Source organism: Dermacentor andersoni, chromosome 1 (genome assembly GCF_023375885.2).
Source record: "Dermacentor andersoni chromosome 1, qqDerAnde1_hic_scaffold, whole genome shotgun sequence".
In the NCBI taxonomy this organism is placed as follows: domain Eukaryota; kingdom Metazoa; phylum Arthropoda; class Arachnida; order Ixodida; family Ixodidae; genus Dermacentor; species Dermacentor andersoni.
In genome coordinates, this window is record NC_092814.1 from 90,332,824 (window position 1) to 90,354,108 (window position 21,285).

Below are 21,285 nucleotides of genomic sequence, written 5' to 3' on the forward strand. Positions count from 1 at the left end.
CTAACTCACACTCTTCGTCCTTAACACCCATGCTTTCAGGCGTACCACAAGGTACCGTACTTGGTCCCCTCCTTTTCTTAATATACATCAATGACCTACCTTGTAATATTTCTTCTCATATCCGACTCTTCGCTGATGATTGTGTGGTTTACCGAGCAGTTACTAACCCCAGCGACCATTTGGCGTTACAAAATGACCTATCGCGCATACAAAACTGGTGTACCACTTGGCTCATGTCATTAAATGTAGCTAAAACCGTGTTAATGTCTATTCATCGTCATCGTAATTACGATATCCCTAATTATAGCATCAATAACACGCAGACTGCAACAACGGATTCATTCAAATATCTTGGTGTGTACATCTCGCGTGACTTAACTTGGACCTGTCATGTTAACCACATAATAAACTCTGCTAATCATACTCTAGGTTATCTACGCTGTAACCTTTTCCTCGCTCCTCCCTCTATTAAACAACTTGCTTTTCTAACCTTTGTGCGGCCCAAGCTTGAGTATGCCGAAGCTATTTTTGACCCCCACCACAATAACCTTATTAAAGCCCTCGAGTCGGTTCAGAACCGCGCCACACAATTTATCCTGTCAACTTATTCATACAATTCAAGCATCTCGGCACTAAAAGCCCAAATAAACCTACCCTCTCTAGCCTCACGCCGTAGAATAGCCCGTCTTAACCTTTTCCATAAATTATTTCATTCCTTGCCTTTTGACAACCCGTACATAAAAAGAGCACATCACATTGCCCGCACCAGTCACTCTAATACAGTATATCCCCCACAAGCCCATACCGTTACTTTTCAGCAATCATTTTTTTCTGCGCACAACACGAGACTGGAATGGCCTGCCCGCCGAAGTTGCCACTATCATCGACCCACTTGCATTCAAGCGACTCATCGGAAATATCCCTTTGTAATTTGTAGTATCTATCTTTGTCACTAACTCCCCACTCCCTCATGTAATGTCTCAACAGAGACCTTTGAGGAAATGAATAAATAAATAAATAAATAAATAAATCACTAATCGCCTAAGTGATGTGACCTATTCAATTGCTAATCTCATTCCTAATGGCTACCGGTCTAAGAAAACGCAGCTTGTTCATGTCACCCGCCTGAAACACTGCCATCCCCGTGACTCCGAGTGGACATAACAGTTACTCGCCCAGCGGGCTTCGTCTGTGAAGGGAGGAGTGTTACGCTAAAGCTACAGGAAGGACGAAAAAAGAGGAGGACGAAGTGCGCCTGTCTTTGCAGTGACTCACCGTCGGCGGTGACGCCGCACCGACGCCGACTTTTCATCAATTCATCTTTAAATAAACGCATCCCATCGTAACAATATATATGGAGGTTGTACACCAAGAAAGACAAACTCCTAGCAATCCCCAGACAAGAATGCTTTAACAAGCAGGATGCACACTTTTGCATTGCAATTCACATCAAATTATGTCATCATCCTTACACTATTTTTAAAAATGATGATATTAAAAAAAAAAAAAAATTTCACTTACGAATTGATGCACTTATATAATGTATGTCGATGACCTAGCTGGTACATGACTTGGAGTAATGAACAGTGCTAGAAACGGGGCCAAACAAAACCAAGAGAGCGCATTATCCTGTGTCTTCTTGTTGACAGGCCAGATTTGCTGCAATCCAGGTAACTTGAGATAACTGTTTGTGGCGAAAGACACCGACGGCAGACCCGGCACGACACGGGAAATAAGAGACACGCTCGAGGGTTGGTGAAAGAGAAAAAGGAAGCGGATGACACGAGGGAGCAGGAAGCTGCTGCACAAATCGAACAAGCCGAGAAGGTTCGAGCAACGAGCCCTGAGAGGGCTACCCAAGATGTACCGCTGGGCAGCCTCGTGACGGGCCATCGAGCCAAGGTCCTGCCATGTCCTGTGCCTGGCCGGTTCCTGTGCTCTCAGAGTTCCTGAGCTCTTGGAGTTCCATCACATCCAGGGATCCTGAGCCACTACCCCAGCGCCTTGTCGCCATGTCACCGTCACTGCCTAGGCAACCCAAGTTGTCACAGCCGCATACGGCGGGCCAGCGACGATTACAACCACACGTGGGCGAACTCAGTTGGACTGTATGCCGTGACGCCCGGACTTTGCGCATTAGGTGGGCGAGGTACAGGAACTGTGCAGTGTGCTGTGTCATAAAAAAAATGAAATTATGGGGTTTTACGTGCCAAAACCACTTTCTGATTATGAGGCACACCCTAGTGGAGGACTCCGGAAATTTCGACCACCTGGGTATCTTTAACTTGCACCTAAATCTAAGTACACGGGTGTTTTTGCATTTCGCCCCCATCGAAATGCAGCCACCGAGGCCGGGATTCGATCCCGCGACCTCGTGCTCAGCAGCCCAACACCATATCCACTGAGCAACCACGGCGGGTAAACATGTGCTGCGTCATAGTATTCCACGCATTAGAAGACAGCCTTAATTTGTACTAAGTTTGTAGCTTTGTATCAGTGTAGTGTTGTTAACTATATGTCCACCTGCGCAGCCTGTCCGACTACCACCTTCGAGTCCTTCCTCAACGCACCTCACATCAACAAACGTGACGGTACACTTTATTACCCTACATTATCTGGCATCCGTGACAGGACTAAGTTCTCGTAACACCTTTGAGAGTCTCACTTTGTTCACGTGCGGTGGTTAAGGATGGATGCCAAAAAACTGATAGGCATCGGTAAAGAGTTGGGACTCACAGGAAAGGCACTCCAATAGTGGATGGATGAGGAGCGTAGCAGAGAAAGAGAGCACCATGCACAAGAGCCTGAGGCTGCCAAAGAGGACCATGCACGAGAGTTGGAGTGGCAAGCTGGAGAATGCCAGTTGTTAAAACTACAGCTGCGCATGCAAGAATTGCAACAGCCAAGTCAAGCAGTCGCAACCGAGCGAAGTGATCAAGAAATATATAATCAAGGTTTCCGAAGTCCCCACAAGTTAATTCCAGCTTTCAGTGAAGCTCGGTATGAGCTGGACGCATATATTCAGAGGTTTGAGCAAGTGGCCACGGACCAAGGGTGGCCTAGCGACAAGTGGGCCCTGCCTCTGAGTTTCTGTTTAACGGGGGAGGCTCTCACTGTCATCGGACGTACGGCCACTGAAGACGCAACGAACTTTGCAAAGCTTAAGGTAACACTGCTCCAGAGGTTCTGGTATACTGAAGATGGCTATCGAATCAAGTTTTAAGAGGCCAAGCCTGGCAATGGTGAAACAGGCCGCCAGTTTGTAGACAGGCTGGTTGGTTATTTTGATCTCTGGCAAGAGTTGGCCAAAACAGAAAAGAGTTATGACGCCTTGAGAAACTAGGTTGTCTCGGAGCAATTCTTGCGTCGATGTGACCAGAAGCTTGCCATCTTTCTGAAGGAGTGAGGTTGCAAAGATCTTGACAGTTTGGCAGAAACAGCGGATCACTACCTCGAAGCTCAAGGTCTGACAAATCTGGCTAGAGGTCAAGAAGAAAAGGTGTGTGTGAAGAGTGGGACGCAACCCAGTGAGCCATCAAGTGATCAAGCAAAGCCCCATTGCTTCATATGCAACAAGCGAGGACACAAGTTGTCAGACTGCTAGTCTAGGGCTAGCGGATCTAAGGCTGCGACTGGTTGGAAAGGGAAGAAGCCTGGAAATGTGCCGGAAGGATTAACCAAACATACGAAGGACCACAACGAGGCTTTGTGTTCACTTTCTGAACCTGGCCAACCAACCCAAGAAGATAGGCTGCACAAACAGCACACACATGCTGTAAACACTGAAGACAACAGTTCTGAAAAGATTGGGTAAGTGACACAAAGCACCGTCGGGCCAAAACTACGACAGGAAGGTATGCCGACAGCAAAAGGGCATCTCGAATGACGACCGGTTACTGTTTTGAGAGATTCCGGTTGCAACACTGTCATAGTAAAGCACTCTTTTGTGCCAGCCAGCAAGTTTACTGAAGAAATGCACACTGTCTGTTTATTAGATAGTTTCGCACAATACCTTTCCGAAGCTGAAGTATACGTTGGCTGTCCATTCTTTAAAGGGACTGCGCGTGCCATATGTATGGAGCACCCACTGTATGATATCGTGTTAGGCAATGTTAACGGTGCTTGCCTCTCACTTTCTCGAGTTACTGGGAGCCACAGATTCGAAGATGAAGCCTACCGTGCTACACTCACAAGAAAGCGCAGAGGGTGGCCAGGAAAATACCTACCCAGTTCTCGATAATCCTATAGTCGCTGCGTCATGTTCCCTTACAACAAGGCTGCCAGTAGCCCTTGTAAACCCGCTAGAGGTCAGTCCCAATGCATTGGAAAAGTTGCAGAAGGATGATCGAAGTCTCAGTGTTTGCTTTGCGGATGTGGGCAAGACCAAAACCACGCAATCTGCGACTGTCACATTTATACTCCTCAATGGTATTCTCTTCCGGCGTTATAAATCTATGACAAAAAGAGAAGCGGACCAGTTTGTTGTTCCGAGAGACCTTCAGGGATCAGTCCTGAAGATAGCACATAAAGGAATTCTCTCTGGTCACCAAGGGACAAAGAGAATGGCCGACAGGGTCTCAGAAGAATTCTACTGGCCTGGCGTTCAAGCAGATGTCACCCAGTTTGTAAAATCATGCGACATTTGTCAGAGAACGGTCCCAAAACATCTAGTAGGTGTACCTCTTGGAAACATGCCGATAATCAATACAGTACTCCTTTCCAACAGGTCGCTACTGATATCATCGGACCACTGTCCCCTACTTCCACTAACGGTAACCGATTTTTTCTAACCATGGTGGACTTCGCCACACGTTACCCAGATGCAGTTGCTTTGCCAAGCATTGACACGGAAAGGATTGCCAAGGCGTTGCCCACTATGTTTTCTCACATTGGAATTCCACGGGAAATAGTTACCGACCGCAGTAGACAATTCACCTCGCAACTCATGAAAGAGTTAGGCCGGCTGCTTTTGTTCAGCCAACTACCGACTACGCCATACCACCCAATGGGAAATGGTTTAGTGGAGCGTTTCAACAGAACGTTGAAACAAATGATTTGGCGAATGTGCCAAGAAAGCCCCAAAAATTGGGATCGATACTTGGCCCCACTGCTATTAGCAAACAGAGAAGTCCTACAGACAAGCTTGGGCTTCTCCCCTTTTGATCTTCTTTATGGCCGTTACATATGTGGACCTATGACCATCCTTAAGGAGCTGTAGTCAAGGAAACATCTGGACGAAGAGACCAAAACGACGTACGGCTACGTAGTAGAGCTGCAAGAACGGCTGCAGCAGACATGGGAACTCACCCATGAGGAGCTTCAAAAAGCGAAAGTTACACAAAAACAATATTATGATCGTAAGACAAAGTATTACTGTTGCTACCATCCGAGAACAACAGGTTAATCCTAACGTGGAAGAAACCGTTCACCATCCTTATGAAGAGAAGCGACCTTGATTACGTCGTTAAATTGGGCATGCAAATAAGTGCTTTTCATATAAGCTTGCTTAAAAATATGAGGAAAGATCTCCCTTTCCGTCGGCTGATCACCAAGCCGCTGTAGCTGTCAACACCCGTGAAGATGAAGGGAACGACCCACCATTTATTGTACTGAAGCAGAAAGAAAATTTCCAGGGCGTAAAAACTGCCACTGAATTGCTTGCTGAGCCAGCCGGAGAAGCAAACGAAACATTGTCTACGTTCCAAGACGTATTCTCGGACGTACCTGGAAAAGCCCCCCTCGTGAAATGCCAGCTATGAGTGACAACGGACACACCGATGCATGGCCGGCAATATCCGGTACCTTTTGCAATCAAAAAGGCTGTCCATGATGAAGTGCAAGAAATGCTAAAGCAAGGGATCATTGAACCGTCAAACTCTGCCTACGAGTCACCGGTGGTGGCAGTGAAGGAAAAAAAAAGGGGCAGTATGCACTTGTGCATTGATTTTAGACACCTACGGTAAATCGAGTGGTCATAATGGACAACGAACCAATACCACGAGTAGACATGATGTTCGCCAAGCTGGGTAAGAGTCGGTACTTTTCCAAGTTCGACTTTACAAAAGGGTATTGGCAAGTGCCACTGCAGTCTGATTGCAAACACATGACAGCCTTTCAATCTTCGTCGGGGCTCTATCAGTTCCGATTTATGCCATTTGGTATTAAGACAGCTCCAGCTGTTTTCGCAAGGCTTATGAGAAAATTTGTGGACGACATCCCCAATATCTACCACTACTTCAACGACGTCTTAATTGCCATCGAAACATGGGAACATGTTCACACTCTTCGGCATTTCTTCTAGCAAGTCAAAAACGTCTGTGTAACCATCACGCCTTCCAAAAGTGAAGTTGGCGTTGCCTCCATGAAATATTTAGGGCATACTGTAGACCATGGTGCCCTACGCCCGCAGATCGACACCCTCGAGAAAATTGAAGCTGCGAAGCAGCCAACTGCTAAAAAAGAAGTCTGTTCATTTTTGGGCCTTACTGGATACTACCGAGACTTCATGCCAAATTATTTAAAAGTATCAGCGCCTCTCACAGAACTGACCTGCAAGCGTGCGCCCAATAAACTGGTCTGGGAGTCTCGTCACTAGGAAGCCTTCAACAAATTACGGCGCTTACTCTCTGATCAGCCTATTCTATGGTCCCCAGATTTAGAACAGACGTTTGTCCTACATACAGGTGCGTCATCGACAAGCCTCGAAGCTGTCCTTCTACAACGCCACGATCGTGTTCTGCACCCAGTTGCGTACACAAGTAGGAAATTGCTGCCTAGAGAAGCACGTTACTCTACCACAGAACGGGAAGGCTTTGCCCTTGTCTGGGCCATCCAGCGGTTTCATGCTTTTCTCTATGGCAAGTGCTTCTTGCTGCAAATGGACCATGAACCACTCTCATACATTAACTCCGCCAAACATGTGAACAACAGAGTATAGTGCTGGAGTTTATTGATTGTGGAATATGACTGCACTGTCGAATACATCAAAGGCAGTGACACTATCGGAGCGGACTACCTAACCAGCGTTTCTTAGTTCTTCAAGCTTATATGTGTACGTATCTATCTTTTGTTATTGCTTATTACAAGTGCATGTTTTTCTTTTTCTTACTGTGTGAACTGTGTGCAATCTGTGAACTGTCTACTGTGAACCTGTGAACTGTGTGCTATGTGTCAGTGCAACGAGTCCTCCTGCTGCGAGCTCACTCAGCATGGCAACATTATTTAAGCTGAAACCACTTTCTTGTGTGAAAGGTAATGTGGTGAAAGACCACGACGGCAGAAGTGGATTTCAGGAGAGACCTGAGCGATAGCGACGGCAGACGCGGCACAACGCGGGAAATAAGAAACACGCTCGAGGGTTGGTGAAAGAGAAGGAGGAAGCGGACCACATGAGGAAGTGGGAAGCTGCGGGCACGGATCGAACAAGCCAAGGAGGTTCGAGCAACGAGTCCCGAGAGGGCTACCCGTGATGTACCGCTGGGCAGCCTCGTGACGGGCCATCGAGCCAAGGTCCTGCCGTGGCCTGTGCCTGGCCTGTTCCAGTGCTCTCAGGGTTCCTGGGCTCTCGGAGTTCCAGCACTACCAGGGATCCTGAACCACTACCCCAGTGGCTTGTCACTGTGTCCACATCAATGCCTACGCAACCCAAGCCGTCACCGCCACAAATGGCAGGTCAGCAACGATTACAACCATACGTGAGCAAACAGGAACTGTGCAGTGTGCCGCGTTGTAGTACTCTGCGCATTAGAAGCCAGCCTTAATTTGTGCTAAGTTTGTACCTTTGTATCAATGCAGTGTTGTTAATTATATGTCCACCTTGTGCAACCTGTTCAACTATCACCTTCGAGTCCTCCCTCATCGCACCTTACGTCAACAAACATGACGGTCCACTTTATTACCCTAAACCGTTGTTTTCCAGCCAGATCTAGTACGGTTGTGTATGGAAGAGGGTGGGCACTATTTTGTAAGTCGCCCATCATTGAATTGCACTTTCGGCGTTGTGGGCATGCTATAATATTCTAGCGTTAAAAATACGGGAACAAAGGTTTGCGCAAGAACTTCGATAGTATCATATGATGCAAGTTTTCCTCACTTTCAGTGACTTGCTATCCGACTTGTCTGAAGCGATGTTTGGAAGTAACCTGCGATCATGGTATCGTAGTCATCACGCGAGGCATATTGTTATTTGATCCCACTCTGGAATTGATGAGTCAGACAGTCCGAAGTTAGGCCGCTTCCTGTTTAGAAGCCTTTGTGAAAATTATGGCATCCGCAGTCACAGTAAAATAGGGTCCAGTAGCTCAGAGAGATTTGAAAGTGTCGTTTCTCCTGACACCCATCTATTCTGAAAATTGCTGTGACGTTTGGTTAGGATGGGCTCGCCACAGCAAACAGCACATGTTACGACAGGGTAGGTGATCCTCAGCTAGATGACTGGTCACGGCCGTCTGGTGTTGAGCGATCGGGCAGTGACGAGATGCTCTCCTTATGTCCATAATTATCCGCCAACTTTGTTATTGGTGCCTTTTATGCCCCCCCCCCCCCCATGTCCATCACTCCACTCCCCTTATTAAAATTATTTTTTGTTAATCACCGTCGCACTCTTCAACATTCAGTGGGTTGTTGAATGGTGCGGCCGCCCTTAAGAGTCACATATATCTGTTTCTGTGTGGACTTCGAGGCCATTCACCTACCTACCCTCCTACCTGTTTGTTGTGGCGGTTTCTTAGCTTCCCTGGCCTAGCCCCCTCGTCCTTAATATATTTTGCAATATATATTTAATATATATATTATAATGCTATTAATATTAATGCTATAATATTAATATATGTTAATATATTTTGATGTACAACGCCTCTCTCTACGGGCAACTTTACACCGACTGGACTCAAGACCATTCACCGAGTCAAAGATACGCGGACCGCGGCCACATCCGTCAGTGGCACGAAAAGCGAAAAGCACGAGAGACCGTTTATAGTGTCCCTGTGTATAGTGTCCCTCCCACAGGCATTCAGTGCTAACTGTCTCCCTTTTTTCCTCTTTCTATTCCCTTTTCGCCCACTCCCAGTGTAGGGTAGCAAACCGGGTGCTCGTCTGGTTGACCTCCCTGCCTCTCCTGTCCTTGATCTCTCTCTCTCTTGTCATACACAAATCAGCATTCTGTAGGTCTTTCTTTCTTGTCCCATTTTTCGCCCTGTTTTCATTCTTACTGCCATTTACAAACTAGCCTAACAGCAAGCTCTTCTCAAGTTTATTAACACAGTGAAAGTCAGAGAGAAGGGAAAGAAAAAGACGAAAAAAATTATGCGGATCCCACGTAATGTAGGAATCGATGTAAGCGAAGCTTTCTGTTCTGTTTGCTTTGATTGACTATAATTAGCAGTGATGTTGACGGCGAATGTTTAATTTCTTTTACGTTTAGTCCAGCACGAGAGTGGTGTGTTGATGTTAAACATTACCTTGTGTGCACTACTTCTGTCTGTCTGTGTAGTACACAGAACACATGGGAGAGGTGTTTGCTTGAGCCATTGTTGTGCACCATACTTTTAACTTCTGAGAGGGTTGAGCATATTCATTGCCTCACATGGCATATTACATCGTGGCGGAAGCATCAAAAGTTAATCGAATTATGTGGCTGTACGAGCAAAATCACAATCGGATTATGAGGCACGCTGTAGCGGTGGACTATGGATTAATTCTGACACCGTGGTGTTCTTTAACGTGTCCCTAAATATAAGTGCACATATATATATATATATATATATATATATATATATATATATATATAAATATATAAAAGCCGCATTGAAATGCGGCTGTTGCGATCGGGATCAAAGCCACAACCTCGAGCAATGCCATAGCTGCAAAGCTATCGCGGTGGGCACAGAAGTGTTGATTTTACGTGTGACTGCTTCCGTAGTGTCGCCTAGACCCTATGGTGTGCGTTAATGCGGCTCTGCTTCTCCACGCCCTGCGTAAGTCATACGCTTGACAAGTTTGCATGGTGTTTATTTTTCAGAAATAGCAGAAACATACCGTACCATCCCTTGAACTTAGATGTATCCCATTTGCCTGCAACCACTGTCTTGTCTAGTAGTAGCATTTTCTTGCCTTCTCACGTCACCTTTTCCCTATCACCGCCCCCCACCTTCTTGTAGAGGAACTGCAAAGGCTGTTATTCCCTCATTTTGTGGCGGTGTCAGTTCCATCCATTCTATGCCTCCTGCCCCTGGCTATTCTATACCCTTCCCCCTGGCTATGCCAATGATGGAGGGGTATCATTCCCTAAAAAATCTTACCAATTCATTTTGCCGAGAAGCAAATGCAAGATACTTGACTAAAATTTTCTTCCTTGTGCATTCAGCAACCATAGCTAGCAAAGAGCCCTAGATCTGGCCACTTTTAAATCATGGGAAAAAAAGTTAAATAAGCATGGAACATGACCTAGATGTGCTGATCAGTGCTGCATCATCGCCTAAACTGTTCTAACAGCATGGTGTGAAGACAACCCAGTGCAGCAGACCCATTCCTCCCAATGATTTTGAAATATGATATATTCAATTACAAAAAATATTTTCTTATGTGGAAAGCTACTCACATATCTTGCATATAAATCTTTTCCCGATGGGAATGAACAAGCATTATGAAAACATATTTTATCATATTTTTCCATAAGTTTCAAATTGTAAATACTGTGCATAATTCAGATTCATTGATACTACCACAAGCAGCAACAGATAAGATTTGAACTTCCAACAGTAAGTACGACTTACTTTAGAAAGTTAACAGTGGCTTTCCACATATGCTCACCTCAGCTCTAGCTAGGAAGGTGTTTCCAAAAGATTGTTTGAGGCCCTTTCCTTTACATTTCGGGTATAAAACACAATGCAAGTACTCAGTAGCTAGAGAAAACTCAGCTCATATCCGATATGCCTTTTTTCCCACTTACCTTCAAGCTTGCCAAGAAGAAAAGACTTGCCGCTTCCCCATCGCGCATACAGGCCCACTGAAATTGGCATAGACAAAGATGGTTCACTCAAGATGTCTGCCAATGCACTACTGTACAAGTCGTAGCCCAGCATGTTTTCGTTGTCCTCATTGGTGTTCAAACGACCTGCAAGGACAACAGAGCAACTTTGGGTGGTATAAATAAAGACTTTAAAAAGTACCTTAGCTAGAAAAGAAGGCTGTATGCTTTGCATGCACAAAAACTGAAGTTTATAAAGTAGAAAATAAGAAAAGCTTTGGCTATTCAGAAATTGCAACTAGCACTCCATCTAAAGTGATAATACTTATACAAGGACATAGTTATGGAAATGGTCATTCAGCTTAACATCTTTTATTTAAGGTGGGTAAGAGGAGTCTAGATGCAATGATACACAGTTATAATCAAGTTTTGTAAATGCGGCAAGTGAGCTACACTGTATTATGCAAGTATACATTATAACTACAACTCAGGCTACTAGTAGTAACTGCCCAACTAAAAACAACACTGAGACCACTTTTTAAGGGTACAAATAACAATTAAAAAAATATAGAATAATCTACAATACTGCAAGTTAACGGTACCAAGTATTCCCCCTTCCCCCTATCCCCTTTTTGCTAACAGTGTCATGAGTGAAATCAAATGTAAAGAGAATGACAATGAACACTTACGAGCACCAAATATTTGAGCAAGAATGCTTTTCTGGTGGCTTGTGTCAATGTTGTAGGGTGTCTCATTGCTCCGATTTGGTCTGTACAAGAGCTGACTGTTTTTTGGATTGCGCAAGAGTATCTCCACTATACCCTTGCTTCGTGCTCTCATTGCTATGTGCAGTGCTGTGTCTCCTCTCTGTTTAACAAGAAATAATGTCAACACAACACACTGATACTACAAGGAACAACAATAGCCTTGCATTGTTAACTGAGGTCTAACAAGAGATGTCAAACAAGAGGTCAAATAAAATATGGCAAACATATTCTTTTGTTACTTTTAACACAGAGATAGTTAATTTAACCAAAATGACCCATAAAGAAAACAGAATCAGAAAAAAAAAGTGCTGCAAAATCAGTTCTGAAGCATTTCAGACTCTAAAAGCACAATTTTCTTTTTTTCTTTTTCTCGATAAGGGAAACAACCAACAGCACTGCTTACCAAAACTAATTACATCACTGCTCACAAATCGTGCCTCTCAGTACCACAACATTGCAAAAAAACATTCATGCACACATGTGGGTACAAGACAATAAAGTGTGGAGAATGCATCAACACAGGCATTCTCAAAATGTACAAGCCAAGGCGTTAAGCCAAATGAACTGCGATAGTCAAGACACAAGTTATTTACAGGAGATACGCACAGATTTAAAAAAAAGTGAACAAAAGAAAAATTATGTGGATCCCACAGACTGCATAAATCATTGTAAGCAATGCTTTTAGTACTATTTGCTTTGATTGATGATAATCAGTGGTGATTTTGATGGCAAATATTTCATTTCTTCAGTGTTTAGGGCAATACGAGAGCGGTGAGCAAATGTTACCTTGCATGCGCCACTGCTGTTTGTCTTCATAGTACACAGAACACAACAAGACGTGTTTACTTGAGGCATGTTTGTGTGCCATTGTTCATAACTTCCGAGAAGGTTAGTATTGTCAGCGCCTCACATGGCCCATCGCATTGGGGGAGAAGTGTTAATCTTTAATTGAATTATGGGACTGTGTGTGCCAAAACCACAATTAGATTATGAAGGACGCCGTAGTGGCAGACTACAGATTAATTTTTACCCCCTGGGGTACTTTAATGAGCACCTAAAGCTAATTGCACGAGCGCTTCTTTTATTTCGCCCGCGTCTAAATGTGGCTGCTGCGGGCGGGATCGAACCCGCGACCTCAAGCAATGGCATAGCCGCAAAGCTACCACAGCGGGCACAGAAGTGCTGAATTGAAGTGCGACACCTAGACTCTACAATGCTACGAAGTCCCCTAGAAGCTACGGTGCTTTAATGCAGCTTTGAGTCTGTATGCCGTGCGTCAGTTGTCTGCGTGACAAATTGCATGGTGTTTATTTTTTAGAAAGAGCAGAAACTTACCATACCGTACCTTAAACTTAAATTTATCCAATTTGTGTGCAACCACTGTTGAGTCTAGAAGTAGCTAGGGTGCCTCGAGGGCATGCACATCGAGGCACCCAAGTAGTAGCGTTTCCTTGCCTTCTCATGTCGCCATTTCCCTCTCCCGCCCTCCGCCCATGTATGAAAATTGCGAGCAAAGATTGCCAAGAGTTTCGTAGCCGGTTCTGCCAATTCTCTGTCTCCTCTCCCCCTCCTCTCTACCATTCTATAAACCTCCCCTCGTGATGGTTACACGTTAGCAGAAAGGTAAGCGCTGAAGTTTCTGCAATGCTTTTGCGGGGGGTCATGGATAATTACAGCTGTCAAGAGTGCATTGTGGCGACACCCAGGGAGCTCCAGAGGGCATTGTGCATATTCGACACAGTGCAAAGGTTCAAACAAGTTTCTCACGTCGCCTATCCTCTCTGACACGCTCTTGCCATGTATATACCATATTTGCACGATTCTACCATGCCGTCGATTGTAATGAGCAGTTATATTACTGCCCAAATAAATATAAAAGAAAATAACTTGGTGCCAATTCTACTGGACACATCAAGTAACGAAACCTGAGTTAACGTGTACCTTGTTGAAATAATATTATGGGACATACAACGACACACAGACATGCACACACCTGAACCTTAGAGGCTAGTGGCTATCAATGTCCAACAACACCTCCTTTTCGCTGCTGACCGACCACAGAAAGTCATCTTCAGTTCCATTTAATGCATTAGAAACGCTACACTTCTGGAGGCTCGCGCAACCATCGTCGGCAGGAGGGTATTCCATGCACCATCAACCCACCTTGCGGTGTCTCTTGAGCGTCACTTTCTTCAGACAACCCTCGATGGCAGTGTGGCTAGCTACCTTGCATTGAACTTTTTTTAGTAAGAATCGGTTAAATTTTTGATTTTGAGTAGAATTAGTTACAATTGTAAAGCGCATGAAAATTCGAACACAACTTATCTTAAAAAAAAGTGCGCATTAGAATCGTGCAGAAACGGTATGCGCTCTGAACCACCCCCCAACGCAGCATGCAATTAAACAGCAGCAGTGGCGCAAAAGTCAAAGGAACAGCAAAGAATGTTACGCTTTAAAATAAGTGCATGGTACAGTGCAATTTTCGTGACGCAGCTGTTATGTACAGTGCTCAGTGATTGAAACACAATAATTGGCCAGCGCTTTTTGCAACACTGGTGAGCGCTGGGTGATTGCCGAGATGTAGAAAGCAGCCACAATGCATCACAAAGGCTCTCACTTACATATGATACAAAAATCCACTAGTTCGTGTCCCCAGAGCCTACTGGTAGTGCAAAAAGTGACGGAAACTATGCGCCCCCACCAAGTGTCTCGCTTCAATCACTCCGCACTGTACAATATGCATAGTTCAAGTTGCCTGCAGCCTGCTTAGCGGTGCTCTAACACTTAATAATAATGCACAACCTTTAGACAAGCACAACTGCCTTATATTCATTTTAATGCTTGAAGTTACAGTTAAGCCTCAATATAACGAAGTCAGCAAAACCGGCACATTATTTTGTTAAATCAAAATTTTGCTATATTGAAATTTGACCTTTTTTGGTAATAAGTACAGTCACTGACAATTTTTCTTACATGGAAGATGCCATAAAATGTTTCCAATTATTCGGTCAATCGGAAAAAACACATTTCAATGAGAAAAACATTTAATTTTGTTGAATCTAAGAGTCGGCGACCAAAGATACTATTTCGTGCCGTGTCAACGAAATCTTCACATTGGCTGTACGAAGCAAAACCTGCGAAGCTTTTGCATCCACTCTGCCATCGTGACTGATAGTGTTGCCTGCAAGGGGATGATGCTGTCATGAAGAGTGCAGGCAGAGGGGAGCGAATGCTTCGGCTCTACTGCCTGTCACTTCAACGCACCTTCATAACTTGAAATTACGCGACCACCAGCACCAATCGCGCAGAGAGACAACGCCCACAAATCCATGGTTATCAGCTCACCCAACATTTGCACCTGCCGCAGCCATGGCCATACTGGAGGAAGAGACGCCCTCACCTACCCCTTACTCTCCCCCCCCCCCTCTTCTCTAGTGCGCACTTGATCACATTACCACACTCTCCGATTCAACCATTTAACTATCTGTGTCTGTGGCAATTTCCATTTATTGCTTTGGTGTACGTTAACGACGGCAGTGAAATTTCATCATATTGAGGTTCAAAATACATGAAGTTCTAAGGACAAGAGTTTATACAAGTTAAATACTTAGTTATATTGTCACGTGGTCGTGACTCAAAGAACACAGTAGCAATACGGTGAAAGGCAAAAACTAGCTTTTATTGGGCGAACCTGTGCCCACAAAACAGGCTACACTTAAAGCACAACGAGAGCGGCGAACACAGTCGGCGATCGTCGTAAATCTGATCAGCGGGTCAAGCGCGTCGACTTTTATAGAGCAGTCGTCAAATGCTCCAGACTAATCGTTCGGACCCGCATGCCTTCCACAAAGTTCTACACCATTCGTGTTACGCGATGAAATCAGATAACACAAGGTTCGGCGACAACAGAAAGCCGGGTAGAAGCATCGATAACTTTCCAGAAACTTCGGATACATGCAGGCGCGTTCCGCGCTGCGCGATTACAGTTGTTAAGCGGCGAAACGTGGTCGCCCGATAAAGATAAGTACACGTGTCAATACCCCCCTCTTAAAAAGCATCGACCCGATGCTGCAAACAAACGAAGGTAATAAACAAAAGCACTCGTAGCAAAGAAAAGAACAAAAAATAACGAAGTTCGTCAGCGTCCGTAAAAGGGTTTAAGGCGCACCATGTGGACCACTTCAGATCGTGCGCGGCGCCGCTGTGAATGCGAAATGCCGTCTGGCACGACCTCATAGTCCAGAGCGCCAATACGTCGGATGACCTTGTAGGGTCCGAAATAGCGTCGGAGTAGTTTTTCACTGAGTCCTCGTCGGCGCATCGGGGTCCAGACCCAAACACGGTCGCCAGGCTGGTACTCGACGAAGCGTCGTCGGAGGTTGTAGTGTCGGCTGTCGGTCCTCTGCTGGCTCTTGATTCGCAGGCGGGCGAGCTGTCGGGCTTCTTCGGCGCGCTGGAGATAGCTAGCGACGTCAACATTCTCTTCGTCAGTTACGTGCGGCAGCATGGCGTCAAGCGTCGTCGTCGGGTTCCTGCCGTAAACCAGCTTAAACGCAGTGATCTGTGTTGTTTCTTGCATCGCCGTGTTGTACGCAAAGGTTACGTACGGCAGGACCGCGTCCCATGTCTTGTGTTTGACGTCGACGTACATTGCTAGCATGTCGGCGAGGGTCTTGTTCAGGTGCTCCGTGAGACCATTCGTCTGCGGATGGTAGGCAGTTGTCCTCCTGTGGCTTGTCTGGCTGTACTGCAGAATGGCTTGGGTGAGCTCTGCTGTAAAAGCCGTTCCTCTGCCGGTGATGAGGACTTCTGGGGCACCATGTCGCAGCAGGATGTTCTCGACGAAAAATTTCGCCACTTCGGCTGCGCTGCCTTTTGGTAGAGCTTTAGTTTCAGCAAAGCGGGTGAGATAGTCCGTCGCCACGACGATCCACTTATTCCCGGATGTTGATATCGGAAACGGCCCCAACAAATCCATCCCAATCTGCTGGAATGGTCGGCGAGGAGGTTCGATGGGCTGTAGTAATCCTGCTGGCCTTGTCGGTGGTGTCTTGCGTCGTTGACAGTCTCGGCATGTCTTGACATAACGGGCGACGTCGGCGGTCAGATGCGGCCAGTAATACCTTTCCTGTATTCTCGACAGCGTCCGGGAGAATCCGAGGTGCCCAGCGGTTGGATCGTCGTGTAGGGCGTGAAGTATTTCTGGACGCAGCGCTGACGGTACAACAAGAAGGTAGCTGGCGCGGACTGGTGAGAAGTTCTTCTTCACGAGCAGGTTGTTTTGTAGCGTGAACGAAGACAACCCGCGCTTAAATGCCCTAGGGACAACGTCGGTCTTCCCTTCCATATACTCGACGAGGCCTTTTAGCTCCGGGTCTGCTCGTTGCTGGTTAGTGAAGTCTTCCACGCTTATTATCCCAAGGTAGGCGTCGTCGTCCTCGTCGTCTTGCGGCAGGGGATCGATGGGGGCACGCGATAAGCAGTCGGCGTCGGAGTGTTTTCTTCCGGACTTGGATATTACCGTGACGTCATATTCTTGTTGTCTGAGGCTCCACCGCGCCAGCCGTCCTGAAGGGTCCTTTAAGTTAGCTAGCCAACACAATGCGTGATGGTCACTGATGACTTTGAATGGCCTGCCATAGAGGTAAGGGCGGAATTTAGCTGTAGCCCAAATGATGGCGAGGCATTCCTTTTCAGTCGTAGAATAGTTGCTTTCCGCTTTTGACAGCGACCGGCTAGCATACGATATCACCCTTTCAAGTCCTTCTTTCCTCTGGACTAGGACGGCACCGAGGCCTAGGCTACTGGCGTCAGTGTGGATTTCGGTATCGGCGTCCTCGTCGAAGTGTGCAAGTGCCGGCGGCGACTGCATGCGTCGTTTGAGTTCTTGAAATGCCTTGGCCTGCGGCGTTTCCCACTTGAACGCGACATCACATTTGGTTAGATGTGTTAGCAACTCCGCGATGCGTGAGAAGTCCTTGACAAAGCGCCTATAGTAGGCACACATGCCAAGGAATCTGCGCACTGCCTTCTTGTCGGTTGGCTGCGGGAACTTTGCGATGGCAGCTGTCTTCTGTGGGTCGAGGCGTACTCCTGATTTGCTGATCACGTGGCCTAGGAACAAAAGCTCATCGTAAGCGAAGCGGCACTTTTCCGGCTTCAGAGTGAGCCCTGATGACTTGATGGCTTCTAACACTGTCGCAAGCCGCCTAAGGTGATCGTCGAAATTTCCGGCGAAGACAACGACGTCATCCAGGTAAACAAGGCACGTCTGCCAATTCAGTCCGGCTAACACCGTGTCCATGACGCGCTGAAACGTTGCAGGCGCCGAGCACAGTCCGAATGGCATGACCTTGAACTCGTAGAGGCCGTCTGGCGTGATGAAGGCAGTCTTTTCGCGATCTCTCTCGTCGATTCTATTTGCCAGTAGCCAGACTTGAGGTCCATCGACGAGAAGTATTTAGCGTTGCAGAGCCGATCCAATGCGTCGTCTATCCGTGGAAGGGGGTACACATCCTTCTTCGTGATCTTGTTCAGTCGACGATAATCGACGCAGAAGCGTAGGGTTCCGTCCTTTTTCTTTACTAGGACTACAGGAGAGGCCCACGGGCTTTCCGACGGCTGGATGATGTCGTCGCGCAGCATTTCGTCGACTTGTTGCCTAATAGCTTCACGTTCTCGCGTCGAAACTCGGTAAGGGCTCTGGCGGAGTGGTCGAGCGCTCTCTTCGGTTATTATGCGATGCTTTGCAACTGGTGTTTGTCGAATCCTCGATGACGTCGAAAAGCAGTCTTTGTATCGTCGGAGAAGACTTCTGATCTGTTGCTGCTTACTCATAGGAAGACTTGGATTCACTTCGAAGTCTGGTTCGGGGACAATGCTCATCGTGGTAGATGCGGCTGAATCCGAGAGGACAAAGGCATTGCTGGTTTCCACAATTTCCTCGATGTATGCGATTGTCGTGCCCTTGTTGATGTGCTTGAACTCTTGGCTGAAGTTGGTTAGCATAACTTCCACTTGCCCTCCGTGGAGTCGAGCGATCCCTCTTGCGACGCAAATTTCACGGTCGAGCAGTAGATGTTGGTCGCCCTCGATGACGCCTTCTACGTCAGTAGGTGTTTCAGTGCCGACGGAAATAATAATGCTGGAGCGCGGCGGGATGCTCACTTGATCTTCGAGCACACTCAAGGCGTGGTGACTACGACAGCTCTCCGGTGGTATCGCTTGATCTTGTGACAGCGTTATCGATTTCGACTTCAGGTCGATGACTGCGCCATGTTGATTCAGGAAGTCCATGCCGAGAATGACGTCTCGTGAACACTGTTGGAGGACAACGAAGGTGGCAGGGTAAGTCCGATCATGAACGGTAATTCTTGCCGTGCAGATCCCAGTCGGCGTAATCAGGTGTCCTCCAGCGGTCCGAATTTGAGGGCCTTCCCATGCAGTCTTAACTTTCCTCAACTGGGCGGCGATGGGTCCACTCATGACGGAGTAATCGGCTCCTGTGTCTACTAAGGCGGTGACTGCATGGCCGTCGAGAAGCACATCGAGGTCGGTGGTTCTTTGTCTTGCGTTACAGTTAGGTCTTGGCGTCGGATCACGGCTGCATCGTGTTGAACTGAAGTTGGAACGTCGCGTCGTCAAGTCGTCTTTCATCGGTGTAGTCTTGGATTCCTGATTTCGTCGGGACGGCGGCGTGTCGTTATGTCGTCGAGGTAGTTTCTTCGGTGTCTTCGTCGGCAGCGGAGGATCTTCGTCAGTTCAACGAACAGCAACCGCACCTCCATCGGTTGCTGCTTTTAGTTTTCCGAATATGGGCTCGCTGACCGGCCCTGGGTTGGGCCAGTGTATGGTCGGCGCTGTGGCGAGAGGTAGCGGCCTGGTGATGGCGAACGCGATGGTCGTCGAGAGCTCCACTGAGTAGCGGCGAGGTAGTCGGCGATGTCGCGTGGGCGTTCACCTTGCTGCGGGCGCGGAGCGTTCACGGCGAAACCTCGCAGTCCATCTCCCGGTATGGACATCGTCGGTAGACGTGACCCGCTTCTCCGCAGTGGTAGCAGAGTGGGCGGTGGTAAGGAGCGCGCCAAATGTCCGTCTTCCTCGCGTAGGTGCGCTGGGCGACGGGTGGTCGTGCTGGCGGTGGCGGCGGCGGACGACGGAACTGCGGCGTGACAGGGCCCTGGCGCGGTCGCGGAGGGGGGCCTTGACGGCGTGTGACGGCGGCGTAGGTCATCGCTTCCGGCTGGGGCTGTGGTGATTCTAGTTGCACCTCAAGAACTCCAAGCAATCGGTGCACCTCTTCTTTCACGATGTCGGCGATCGAGGCCACTTGAGGCTGCGACGAAGGTAAGACCTTGCGCAGTTCTTCGCGCACTATGGCCCTGATGGTCTCGCGCAGATCGTCCGTGGCCAGTGATTGAATTCCTGCGTAGTGGGTAGAGCTTGTACGGCGGTTGAATTGCCGGTTCTGCATTTCGAGTGTCTTCTCGATGCTGGTGGCCTCGCGAAGGAACTCTTCTACGGTCTTCGGTGGGCTTCGTATCATTGCGCCGAAAAGTTCTTCCTTCACACCACGCATGAGAAGCCGGACTTTCTTCTCCTCGGGCATATCCGGGTCGGCATGGCGGAACAGACAGTTCATTTCTTCCGTGAAGATGGCAACGTTCTCGTTAGGTAGCTGCACTTGGGCGTCCAGCATGGCTTCGGCCCTTTCCTTGCGCACGACGCTCGTAAAGGTGCGCAGGAAGCCGGTACGGAAGAGGTCCCATGTCGTCAAGGTCGACTCCCGGTTCTCAAACCACGTTCTGGCGGCATCTTCTAAGGCAAAGTATACATGCCGCAGCTTGTCGTCGGAGTCCCAGTTGTTAAAAGTCGCGATTCATTCGTAGGTCTCCAGCCAGGTTTCTGGGTCTTCAGTCGCTGCTCCATGGAAGGTCGGTGGGTCCCGAGGTTGTTGTAGGATAACGGGGGACGCTGGGGCAGCCATTCGGGTTGTTTTGACCACGATCTTCTTTGTCGACTCAGGTAGAAGTCCGTGCTCTGGGGGCAGTCCTTGCAGTCTGCGGCTAGCACGCTGGTCTTGGGCGATGTTGGTGTCTTCAGAGTGAGGGCTTGGGTCACGGCTTTGTGGGGGCGTCCGGTACATGAACGCAAAGCACCTCCACCAGATGTCACGTGGTCGTGACGTCAAAGAACACAGTAGCAATACGGTGAAAGGCAAAAACTAGCTTTTATTGGGCGAACCTGTGCCCACAAAACAGGCTACACTTAAAGCACAACGAGAGCGGCGAACACAGTCGGCGATCGTTGTAAATCTGATCAGCGGGTCAAGCGCGTCGGCTTTTATAGAGCAGTCGTCGAATGTTCCAGACTAATCGTTCGGACCCGCGTGCCTTCCACAAAGTTCTACACCATTCGTGTTACGCGATGAAATCAGATAACACAAGGTTCGGCGACAACAGAAAGCCGGGTAGAAGCATCGATAACTTTCCAGAAACTTCGGATACATGCAGGCGCGTTCCGCGCTGCGCGATTACAGTTGTTAAGCGGCGA

The 21,285-nt window shown here is 47.6% G+C and overlaps 1 protein-coding gene across 3 annotated transcripts in view; it reads right to left on the minus strand.

Annotated features, from left to right (window-relative positions):
- Nucleotides 1-21,285, minus strand: part of Arms (Ankyrin repeat-rich membrane spanning) — a 114,833-nt gene that overhangs the window by 64,937 nt on the left and 28,611 nt on the right. For all 3 annotated transcript variants that reach the window (XM_050191674.3, XM_050191673.3, XM_055061755.2), the window contains 2 exons: nt 11,656-11,833; nt 10,949-11,113 (listed from right to left, as the gene is read on the minus strand). In XM_050191674.3, coding sequence (XP_050047631.1) covers nt 10,949-11,113; nt 11,656-11,833 — 343 coding nt within the window. The remainder of the gene's footprint in view (nt 1-10,948; nt 11,114-11,655; nt 11,834-21,285) is intronic.